At 38.1% G+C, this 12,640-nt stretch overlaps 1 protein-coding gene across 2 annotated transcripts in view; it reads right to left on the minus strand.

The window, feature by feature from the left end:
* Positions 1–4,474: 4,474 nt before the first annotated feature.
* ADD3 (adducin 3 (gamma)) overlaps positions 4,475–12,640 on the minus strand; it is a 139,450-nt gene continuing 131,284 nt past the window's right edge. The window contains exons 12-15 of one of the 2 annotated variants that reach the window (XM_006879946.1): positions 12,120–12,206; positions 7,754–7,877; positions 6,097–6,192; positions 4,475–5,509 (exon numbers count right to left, since the gene is read on the minus strand). In XM_006879946.1, coding sequence (XP_006880008.1) covers positions 5,217–5,509; positions 6,097–6,192; positions 7,754–7,877; positions 12,120–12,206 — 600 coding nt within the window. In that variant the 3' untranslated portion in view covers positions 4,475–5,216. The remainder of the gene's footprint in view (positions 5,510–6,096; positions 6,193–7,753; positions 7,878–12,119; positions 12,207–12,640) is intronic. The other variant, XM_006879947.1, reaches the window with a different exon arrangement.

A 12,640-nucleotide genomic window follows, 5' to 3' on the forward strand; every position in this document is an offset into this window, starting at 1 on the left:
AAAAGCCAGCAGTTGAAATCCACTAGCTGCTCCAAGGCAGAAAGATGGGAGATCTCCTCTTCTGGGATTTACAGCCTCTGAAAATATGCTGGATGGTCAGTTCCAACTTGGTGGCAATGAGAGAGAGAGACAGACACACTTCTAAAACATGCTTTTGCTGTCAATCAAGCACATGAAAGTCTCAACATAACCAAGGCTATCTTTGCTATTTCTAGGATATCTGGTAAGTGTGAGGTCAATGGAGATAAACTCTAGAAGGAAAGACAAATATTCTTAGTCTGGTTTTATGAAAGTTTAGGTTGCAATGATCATAAAAGCCTCCCCAAAAATACTGAGTTACTGCAGAATTCTATGAAAGCATAGCCATCTGGAGCCAGAATTCTGCCATGTAATCAGGGAGAAGACATTTTCTCAGCTACACTGTGGGCTGCAGGATGACATATTGCCACATATTTTTGTAAATAAAGTTTTATTGGAGCACAGTCCTGTGCATTTATCTTCTGACTATGGCTTTCACAGTACAGAGCTGAGCAAATCCTAAAACACTTACTGTTCTTTACATAAAAATGGTCAATGGTGGGCATAGTTCAGTGGTGATTAATTTTATAAAACATAATAAATGGGAATGATTGTATAAAATACAATGTGAATTAAGGATAATATGGCCCAAACGTATACGAACTTTGTAAGCAAATCAATATAAAAATAAAAGGTAAATTAAAAAAATCAAGTCATGAGTGAAATATATCTGGAAGCACACTATTCAAAGAGTTTAAATGTTTGTCTTATCATCTAGTTTTATGAAGATTTCACACTCATGGGGGCAATAATAGAATTTTAAATCTACAAATATTCTTCAATTTTGGACAGTCTACCTCTGTAAATGCATATAAGTTCAATGATATTTTGAAGGAAATTCTCAGTTAAAATAAACCTAAATTTAGACTTAGCATTGCCCCCTAATGGTCATCTCTTAGAAATGATGCCCCTTTGAAATGTAAATTTACAAACTCTTTTTCTGCACCCCCTCTCTACCAAAAACCCCTTATTCTTGTTCTGACCACAACAAGCACATTAAGGCTTCTTCTTAAAGAAAACTCACTTCCAAGCACACTAAGTATAACTTTAGATTCTGTTACTAGATGAAGATATTTTTACAGTTTCTTGAAACTATTTCCTTAGTCTTCTCTTGGTCCAATATTGAAGGGCAAAAAAAGGGAACAGGTATCTTCTCAAGTCTTAGTTGAGTCCTAAGCAAAAGGAGACAGACAGGTTGTCTTCAAGGTGTCACGGTGAAGCATCCAGGCATGGCTGCTGTCACCGCAGGGCATTCTTACTTTAAGTCAACAAGCCATTTACTCATTCTTGAGGTGATTTATTAAAGCCTTCATAATTATATATAAAAAAGAATCTGTTTTAGACCAAATTTAATCTTATAAACCATGAATTTACCATCGCTGAACTTCTATCATAAAGAGGACTATCTCCTAGAAAAACTCACAAAAATGTCCATTGGTACAACACATGCCACAGAGATGGTACTGGGTATTCTAGAAGCCGAACTCTCTGTGGGTCAATTACCACCTATTCCTCAGACTCTCCAAACCTTAGTCTTACTATCTTAAAAATGGGAATAATATCATCTGCTTTGTTAGGATAGGAAAAAGCAAATGAGGTAATACATGAATGAATAGCACTTGGCATGATATTTAGTATATCAAGGGATCAATAAATGATAGATATTACTGATTAGCTCCTCAGTAAACACACACACACACACACACATTTTTGAAGAAGGGACTCTGTATTAACACTCAAGAGCATGAGAATTGCAAGGAATGTTTCTCTAAAGCTTTCTTCTGACATCATGCCTCAATGTTTTTTAATACATTCTTCAGTCGAATGACATCGTCACGGCTGGAGATCTCTGTATTAGTGAAACGGGACTGCAGCAGAGCAAGGAGAATGATGGACAATAACAGATAAGGAAGTCCTTTCCCCATCTTCAGGTATTTCATAACAAGCACGGTGGTTGGTGCCAACAGACCAAGAAAGAAAAGGGTGCAAAGACTGGATTGTTAGGTCTATTCCACCCTCTAGTGGTCACAGAAAAAACTGTTCTTAAAAACCCCCCAAGTTGGCCAATAGTTTAAACTATGTAAGGTGTGTAAGTACATAAACTTTACTCTTGATTTTAAAATAAAGAGGGGAAAAAGGTACCCGTTTACCTTTATGTGTTTTATGCTTATGCAAAAAAGAAGCAATGTTTAGGGAAGCCAATGGTTTTATAAGTTTTCCCACCATCACCTTTTTATTTCCAGCTGAATGAAAATACTGACCAACAGAGGAAAAGGCATAGACATTCTTCCTCTCCAGCCCCCCATGTTGTATTAATTAAGTCAGAACTGAGGATAACTGATTTTGTTGCTTTACAGGAGGGAATTTTGAAACAAGCATCTTTCTTAAACAGCACTATACCACAGGGTTATTTACAAGTCAAAGTAATAATTAAATATGCCTAAGACGATGAATGTATTCTTCTCTGCCTAGACCCTTCATTTTTATAATGGGTAATTACAGTAAAAATTTTGATTAACTAGAACCCTCAATTAACATAATTTCCTTTCTTGACTCTATTTTAAGGACCAAGTGGGGGGGAACCCTCGAGAAAACATTAATTCATATCAGGACTTTCATTTGAAACTCTTCTAAGTTGGTTTATGCTATACTAAGTAGAAAAAAACTGCTCAGAACTGAAATTAAAGTCACATCATGATTATCACACTGTAGAAAATTCATAAATTGGACAAAAGCTAGAAAGAAATACCAAATTAGGAAGGAAAAAAACGTTAATGTGGTTAAGACTGTGAACTACTTTGTCTTTCTGTACTTCTTGTTATATTATTATCTACACAACAGACAAACCCATTCTCAGCACATATTCTAAAACATCTTTTAATAACCTACTTGGACTAGTCTGAATGGTAATACTGACACAGGAACAGGACCCTGTCTTGGAAAGATTTTCAGAGGGACCATGAAGGTCATCAAATCCTATAACAAGATGGGTAAGTACTCATGGGGGAAATACTTTTTCCTAAAATAAGTGGAAATTAGAATATTATATACTTAATTTTTAACTCATTTGAAAAGAATTTTGCCAGAACATACTTGATTCAGACTATGTTGTTTACTCAAAGTTTACTAAGTATAAAAAAACTACTGAGTAGTCAAGCGAACGAACCACCCTGAATTGAAAGCCCGGTGTTAAAGCCATCTATTTAAAATACTGTTTATTTGTGATTTAACATTAATTAGCATTACATCTAAGAGCAATATCAGATAACATTTATACATTTTTTTTCCACAGGACACAGAGGTTCATTGGCTCATTCTTTATGCCAAAGCAAGTAAATAGAGGCATTAGCAAAAGGTGCAAATAGATCACTGTTGCGTTTAAAAATATTTATGCAGAATGCATTCATTTAGATATATATTTTTTTAAAAGTTATGGAAAAGCATAGTTCACAGGTTACTGTTTCTACATACGTTGTAATACAACATAAATGGTGTAGAACATAAAAAAAAATTCTCAGATACAGAATTAAGCAACTGAAGGTCTCCTCTAAGAGATTCAAACACTGACTCCAGTAGTTAGTGAGATCTAGAATGACATTTCCAGGTGCAACTTGGCATTACCATACTCACAGTCAAACAGAACCGGCCCAGGACACACTGTAATCAACGTTTTTGTTTTTTTTTAAGCATGCCAACTCACCCTCATGAAACATTTTGAGTTCATTTTTACCCACGGGCCATTTGGGATCACTGATTTTACACTGATTTGTAACATCACGTGGGAAAAGGAGGGAGTACTATATTAAGCCTAGGTTTAAATCTGTATTTACATCAGAAAGAACGCTAACTGAAGAGAGAAAAAGATTTGTAGAAATCAAAAAAGTGGTAGTTTTCTCTCTGGTGGGATGAGACCCACTGCTTTCTTTGAGTGCTGCCCTCTATAGATACACAAATTAAAGAACCTGACCTTTTTAAAAACTCAAATTAATTTTGGCAAAGAAACTAGGTTTTAGAGCTGTAGGACATGTTTCCATGAAACCACACTGAATTCTCTCATGACTGGGAGAGGAGTCCTTATCAAACTAGAGCGCTTCACTTCGTGTCCCACCTTTTGCCTCCCTTCACGGTCTCCCTCTTGTTTGGTTACACAGGAGATTTTCTCCATTCATTAGCAATACTAAGAGAAAAATACATTTTCAGATTCAAATATGAATCCAGTTATACTTTTATATGCTCTTATCCCCTTTTCATAGCAACTCCCTGGATTCTTAAATTATATTTAAGTGTACTCAGTGCCTCGAATATGCTCTACTATTTAATGATTGGCTAATATGACACTTTTTATACTGAGTGGTATACAAACATTTCAACATATAAAAATTGGATTTCTTTTGCCAGTTAAAACTAAATAATCCATGTTATGTGTACAAAATCCCCTTTGTTGAAAAATAAGGGGCTTTCTAAACTAATAAAAAAGGAAGTTTTCAAAAATTATATTTTACTAAAATGACTTCTTTTTTTTGGCAAACAAAGTTATTTCAGGTGAGAAATTTTATACAATGAGTAAAATTTCAAATTAATCTCTTCTTAGTTTTTAAAAAAATATTATGTGCCAGTGTACACTAATGCTATATAGATGCTTGTCTTAGAAGCTCTTAAAGCTTTCTGTTAATGCCCATTGAAACAATGGGGACTCACTAGGTACAGTCAATAATCATAATAAAAAAAAACTATCATCTGATTACCAAGCGAGACAATCGTCGAGAAAGAAAAAAATTCTCTTTCTTGCTCACTGGTAACTTCTTTCCAATAGATACTATGGAGAAGGGCTGAACCCATTCACACCACTGCTCTGTGGTGGACTGTAGCATCACCTTATGAGGGCAGAGCTAATTAAAACCAGCAAGTCTTGAAAAATTAAAAGCCATTTTTGGATATATAAAGTGAGAGATGAATTTGCAAGTTTTGTTTCACAATATTTTTCTTTTAGTAAAACTTCTTTCCAGTTCTCAAGAGTCCAGTTTGTTATTTACCCCTCATCTGATCTACCACTGCATATTAACGATCAACTTAAACGTGGTATTTAAATGTGCAATGTCACATTGTAAGAATGATAATTATATAAAAAAGATTTTTACTTAGGCTTCAACCTTCTCCTTTTTTTTGTTCTTTTTCAGGAACGAGGGAGTGCGGAATTTCTTCTTTTTCTTGGATGGTGATTTTGAAGGCGAGCCTTCGGGCGACAGGACTTCTTCAATTTTTTCTGGGGACTTGATTGTGATCTCGATGTTCTCAACAGTGGGGCTCGTGGTCAGCCGACTCACTCGCTTTGCGAGCTCATCCTCAACCTCGTGCAGACCATCCCTGCCGTTCACCACCATGACAGGCACGTCCATGGAGAGGAAGCTCTTGGAAAATAGCTCGTGGTTTTCTACAAAAGGTAGTTTGCTCTTGTTATTTTAAATAGTTAACATCTCTGCTAAATTTCACAAAACTAAAATGTTTTATCAATGTATTAAGGCATTGCTTGAACTCCAGTGAAGATAGGTATTTTAATGAAGTAGAGATTTATAACATGAATCTAACTTTCATAAATTATGAGAAGGGAGTATAAATCAAGACAGCTTCAGTTTGATTACATTAGTTTCAATGTAAACAAAATTAATAGGTATCAGAAAGAGACTCTGTAATTTTCCTTAGTTTTGGCATCTTTTGGCAACCAAAATTGAAAAAGATTTCAAGTTTCTGATTGGAAGCCTTATGACAAATAAAGTCCACAAACTCTTAAGAACGATGGGTTGACTAAAGTCTAGTTTAAAGTAAATCTACAAGAATGCTGAACAAAAGTAGCATATTATTTATTTTAAAAAATTTCAAAACTATTAAAAGGCCCAATTCAAGTTCATAACAAACTTACTGCTTCAAGTGTTCAGTTTTCTTACATGAACATAAAGGACAAAGGAGTAGACGTTTAAGACTATCTCACGAATGAATGTTATGGGAAATTCCATTGAATACCTTCTAGTTTTTCGGGGACATTTTGCGGTGACTGAGTTTGAGAGTGAATTTGTGAAACAGATGAAGCGTCATCTGAGAGTAATTCCTGCTCAGCGTCTGTTGGAGAAGAGTTTAGTTAAAAGCCATGCAAAACAAAACAAAGCAGCCTAAGAAGTCAGAGCGGTTAGTACACACATCAGGTGACTGCGTACACAGATGATGAACTCTTCAGCAATTAGCTGAGCATGCTCAGTTATCGCAAACGGCAGTAGTAATTCATTAGAAGGAAGTTAAAGTACCAACATTTCTGGCTGCTAGTGCTAATCGTACACACAGGGCTAACAAAGGAGGCACAGCGACTGGCAGCCCAGGCAAATAATATGTGTGATGAGCTTTTGCTAAAATGTTAGAAAATAAAAATATACTAAGCACCAAGATAAAAAAAGATTTATAAGCCTCTCCAATGTCGCTACGTTAAGAATGAGCCAGGATGCTTTGCAGAATTTCTGAGCAAAATCCAATTAGTGATTGCTGTCAGAGCAGTATTAGTGGGCTGTTCCAGAAAGTCGTAATGAATGTGGGTGACACCATAAAGTTTACGTAAAAGATGATGGTCCTAGGGTGCAATGTTTGTTACCTGGCATCTTTAGGCTTTCAAAAAAATAAGAGATTAAAGAGGGACATTTTACAAAAGAGAAAACCAGCACATTTGCAACTCTATGTTTTAATAAACAAACTCTGTAATATCACTTAAAGCATTTATTATATTAATAAATCAAGACGACTCCCTCTTGTGACATTGGCACTAACACACTGGAAATGACTGTTTATATGACTATAGGGACAAAAACAGGCTTTACTGCTGTCTCTTTTACCTGAGGTTAAACTTGAAAACAGATTTTCAACTGACTGATGTAGATGCTTAAAGCAGAGGCTCCCGCTCTCTTTTGGGGTTACAGACTTCCTGCCCTCCGCCTAATATTCTTCCCTCATGTATATTACGGATCTGTCCAAAGACCCAGAATAGAGACCCTGATACAAAAAATTTATTCTAGAGAAAAAGTTAGTATTCAATTAGCCGAGAGGTTTTCATTAACATTTCCCCACTCAGTTTTAATAGACTACTCATTAAAAGTTCTGAACTTGGGAAAACTAAACCTTATTAGAATGTCAAGTACTTGGGGAAGGTCACATCAAAATACTAGCAGTCTGTTTCACATTTTTATTTTGAAATTGCAAAACTGATACCTTGACATGCTCAGGAATGATTTTATTAAGCATTAAAACCACAAACTTGTGAATCTATAATTTTCCAGAGTCCCTTATGTGAATCTATAATTACTCTAAAATGAAAAGTGAAAACTGTCATCTACTGTGCTGTGTTTAAACCTATTAATGTGGCATCATCTAGTTTAGCTAATACATTAAACTGTGTCGGAAAGCAAACAATCAGACAGGCAAAAAGTTATTTCTCTACTTGTTAAGATATATAGCCTGTGACAGTTCTTTGTATTTCTATCTCAACTATCTCACTAATGGGAAAGAAGAAAGAGAACATCTGATTACAAAAAGGACAATTCTTTACAAATATTGGCTGCTTTCTTTAATCATCCAAATCAAGGCACTAACATTGTTAGAAAGCACAGTTAGACTAGACTTCAACTGAAAATGAACTCACCGTCCAGGCCTTGTTGTTTACGTTCGACTGTCTTCTTATACTCTTCAAGTTCTCCTTCTGCGAGGTGACTGAAGGGGTTGGGAGGAGCGGGTGGGGCATGATCATCCTCTTCAAACTGCATGGTCTTTTCAAGAAAAGAGTTTGTTTAACAACAAATATCCATCTATCTGTTCTCTCTCTCTATAAGATCTCTGTGTGCATATTACATATATATGTAACTATATAGACACAGAAATATATATACTCATATATTCATATGTTTGTGACACCTCACTTTACAACAATCATAAGAAATGAGAAAGCAATGTGATTTAATATAAAAATATCCTTTCCAAATTAATACTTTTGGACTTTTTGAGCCAAAGAAATGTAACAGGATGTTTCCTTAATGAATCTGTATAGGTCAAATCTAATAACCCCCTTTCTGGGAAAAAAAATGCTAAGTTCTAGTAAGTTTTACATAATTAAGAATCAGCCTAAAAAACCAAAAGGCTTTGCTTAAAAAAAAAAGGAAAAAAAGAAACTACTTAGAAAAAGGAAACTGTGAAAACAAACTCATTCTTTTTCTCCAGGAAAGGAATTATTGGGACTTTCAGTTAAACTTGGCAGATGGAAAACATGCATTATTTCTGATGCCTCCTCAACACTCTGCTGTAATAGTCATCAGGACAAGTGAGAACGTTGTATAAACATTTGAGGACAAAGTAACGAGTGAATAGACAACAGAGGATGAGAAATGTTAACGCGTTTTTGGAGGATGGAGAGGAGGCAGAATAAGGGGTAGCAGCCGAGAAGGATGAAGCCGAAGTCCTTTAGGAAAGGCCGCATCTGAGAGAGCAGCTCACCTGTCTTACACAGGGGCCGGTGAGACTCAGTAACTAGAGCTGTTAGATACCACTGAGAGGAACAGCTGAACAGGGGTGGCAGGCAAGTTACACACGTGTGTAACATTTTATGAATTTATTGCTCTTTAATGCTGCATAGTATTCCATGGTGTGAAAAGACCACAATTTCTCTACCCATTAATTCGCTGACGGGCATTTGGCCTGTTTTTTGTTATTGTGAATACTGCTGCAATGGACATGCTGTTGTTGTGTGCCTCTGAGACAGAACTGACCCATGGCTGATCTTCAGCAGGTTTTCAGAGGCAGCAAATTGCACAGGAGGAGATCACCCAACCTTTTCCTGGTGAGCAGCTGTCAGATTTGAACCGTGTATTTTTTGGATTGAAACACAGCTGCTTACCACTAGACCCCCAGAACTCCTTGAAGCGGTTCCTGTTCTTTTCATTTAGTAACCGCCTTTAATCCACTAAATTACACCCTTCAGAACTGAGCATTTCTGTGTTGTTTCCTCCATGGTCTCCCCTCCCCATCTAATTTCTCTTAGGATATCTTGTTTGGATGTCAGATCTCTTTGACTGACTTGGTTTTTTTCATTCCGACTTTTCATCTTTTTGTCCTGTTTTCTAAGAGATATTCTTACTATATTTTCTAACTTTTCATGGCCTTTTGACTTTTCATATTTATTTTTTAAAAAGAATTGTGAAAAGTTCTTATTCTTTGAATGCTCCCCCCCCACCGCCCTTACTATAGTTTGGTCTTTGTTGTGTGGATAGAGTATTTTTTCTTCACTTTTTAAGGGAATAATTTTCCAGCTTCTTTTCAGTACCCTTAGTTGTCTTTGTTTTGTCCAAGTTCCCTCTTTCTTGTTTATACAACATATATGAATCATGGTAGAAAACACAATGCACGTAAATGCAACATGATGTAGATGAATGACCATTTACAAAGCAACAAGAACAAAAAAGAGCTCCAAGAACGCTCAGATAAAATCTCAAAACAGCAGGACAAAGAAAAGATCGAACCAAATCAAGGCCACGGCACACACAAAGGTACAAGAATCACAATGGTCTCCTTTCCTTCTCACATCGGTCCAGAGTTAGAGGAAAGAGGCGATGCTGTCAAATTCTAACCACCTGCACACCTACAAGGGCAGCAAGAAGTCAGTTCACACCACTGCCTCCCACGTGTCCTTCTCAGCCCTAGGAGAGGATGTGCTCCACGAGCAAAGACCAAATCACAGAAACAAAGACACAGGATTCAGGACAAGAGGACACAGGAAACAGGATGCAGCGGAGGCAGAAGCACATGAATGCTCCGGATGAGCTTGTGCAGCCGGTCTGGAGTGTAACCAGTCCAGAACGAACGACTGCGAGACTACCTGTCCCCTCCTCTGACCTCCCGGAAAAGAGCGGCAAGAGGGATCTTCTATTTCTGCAGAAAAATTTGGGGGGAAGCTCCTGATGGTAGTTTTCAGGCACCTGCTGCAGATTCTGACTCGCAGGCCTGCCATGAGGCAGAGCGGAGCTGTGCTAGGGAGTCCGAGGCTTCATGGGAGCCAACTGCTCCGCCTTTCTCCTCAGAGGCCGCCAACCTTTCAGCAAGGACCTAAGTGCTTAGCTGCTGTGCCACCAAGCCAGGTGCTCAACACAATAAGGCAATGAAAAAAAAGAGGGAGTAATTAACTCTTCGGGTGGGGGTTGTAAAAGAGAGGAACTATAATATTATACCATCTGCCTCGGCAGTAAATGTTTAATAACATAAACACAGAAAGCAGATTAAAAAAAAAATCTTCACCAGGTCAAATAAAAACTGGGTGAATTCTCCTCTTTCATGATAGAAGTCACCACTGTCTTTCGTGAACATGAAGATGCCCCCTTTCCCACTGACACGTTTTCACATCTCTAAAACAGAGATTCATCTTACAATGGACAGTTTACTACAGTTAGAATGCAAAGTGCTTTTCTCTCTTAGTGACACAGAAAATCATGGCACTTCTTCTAACTGATGACAGAGATTCCAAGAGACACAGCAGAAGGTCCAGGATCACATATGAGGTTAGGTGGCGTCGAGTTGATTACAACTCCCAGGGACCCTCTGACCCGCAGATCTGAACCCCCTCTATCCGGCAGCATCCTTACAATCTGTCACGCTCAAGTCCATGGTATAGTCACTGTCAATCCATCTTGTTGAGGGTCCTCCTCTCCCTCTGACGTTTCTCGGCACAGTACCTCTCTCCAGTGATCACGCAGAGGTTTGGCAAGTGGTACTTCAACATGAGCACTTGTATGTGGTGCAAGCATATCTACATATACAGTAGAGCTGAAAGGGAGGAACCTTAGGTGGATTTCTTCACCCTCACCAAATTCTCTGAGTGAAGGAGTCAGCACTGGTCAGGGACCTCCAGGCCACTGTCGGGGAACATCACGGGCAGTCAGCCTAACAGTCTGCAAATACAACGTTCTATACCCTATATCGTTGAGAGCCACAAAAGCTACATAAAGTGGTCATCTTAGGTGCAACCACGGATCTCATTCTTCTGAAGGAGAGTGAGGAAAATCAAAGACTCATGGGAACAGCTCACAGCACTAACAGACCTTGAGAACCTCAATTTCCATAACCAAAAGCACTAGACGGAGCCCCGAAATCACTGTTCACCGCCCTGAAAGGGGTTCACAATAAAGGGTGCCGGATAGAGTGGGAGAGCGAAGTCGAACAAGACTCAGCAGACTTCACTGGTCTGACAGAGGCTGGGGGAGGTCCCAAGACTACGGCCCTCAGCCACTCTTGGAGGCTGGGCTGGACTCACCCCTGTGGTACAACTTGTAGCCTAAAACCAGATCTGTCAGATGAACAATGAACAATAATACCAGAGTGGCAGTGAGTCCCTAGAACAGTCAACCATACAAGATCCCAAGGGCAGCACTGACCCAGTCAAATGGAGGTCAAATGGAGGAAAAGAGAGGCTGGAAAGGTGAACAGGAACAAGAAGCAAGGAGAGAGAGAGTGGGAAGAGTGATGATACAGTGTGAAATAAGAGGACAAAGATACATGATTCAGGACAGGTGGGGACAGGAAACAGGATGCGGCAGAGGCCAAAGACACGTGAATGGTCAGGATGAGCTGGTCTGTGAAGCGACCACTCCAGGCTGGGACCAACGTCATCAAACAAAACGCATGTGAATGGCTGAATGAACTCCAGAGACTGCTCTGCAAACTTCTACTCATAGTACGAAGTTTAAAAAATAGGAGAGGTCCCAAAATGATTAACCAAGGAAAATCAGCATACAGACGCATCTTTACAAACAAAAAGGTAAATGATACAAGGAATGAAAAGAAGAAAAAGTCCTTACCCTTGGGTACTGGAAAGTCCCTGGGAATTAGCACTTTAAATCTTGTGAGCTATTTGACTTTTAAAACTCGGTGCTTATATTACTTTGGTAGAAACAAAATATTCATATTGAAAAGTAATGATATGGGTGTGGCAGACTGAAAATGAAGATCGAACAGCTTCACAAACTTACAGATGGAGGCTTATCCACGACAATGCCAGCCAGGAGTTGAGACTGGGGTCCAGCTGTTTTCAAGTCATATCGGTTTTGTTCCCGAATCTGAATTTCAAAAACAGTAACAATAAGGTCTTTAGGGGCAACTTGCAGATATATTTTCTGCCCCAAGAGCTCACAATATGATTACTCTACCATAAGTTAAGAATTTCTTCAATTCCCACCTCCATGAAATCCTCTTCTACAGTCTTAACAACTTCTATTAAACTGTTAGAGAACTGTATTATCTGTAAATACTAGAACTCTTAAAGACAGAAATATGCTTAATATGTCTTCCTTACCTAGCCGAACCCTGACAGACAGAGTTAATGCTAAAAATGACCCTGAATAATACAAGCTAAATAACACAGTAATAAATGCAAGCGAAATATAAGCCAATACAAGCTAAAAATGACCCTGAATTAAATTTGAAATTCTTCTGCATTCAAACCCTTGAATTTGGTATTAATTTGCTAGTAACCGAATCATAAAACAGAAAA

This window comes from Elephantulus edwardii, unplaced genomic scaffold (genome assembly GCF_000299155.1).
Source record: "Elephantulus edwardii isolate Elephantulus edwardi_28Jun2011 unplaced genomic scaffold, EleEdw1.0 scaffold00006, whole genome shotgun sequence".
Taxonomy (NCBI): domain Eukaryota; kingdom Metazoa; phylum Chordata; class Mammalia; order Macroscelidea; family Macroscelididae; genus Elephantulus; species Elephantulus edwardii.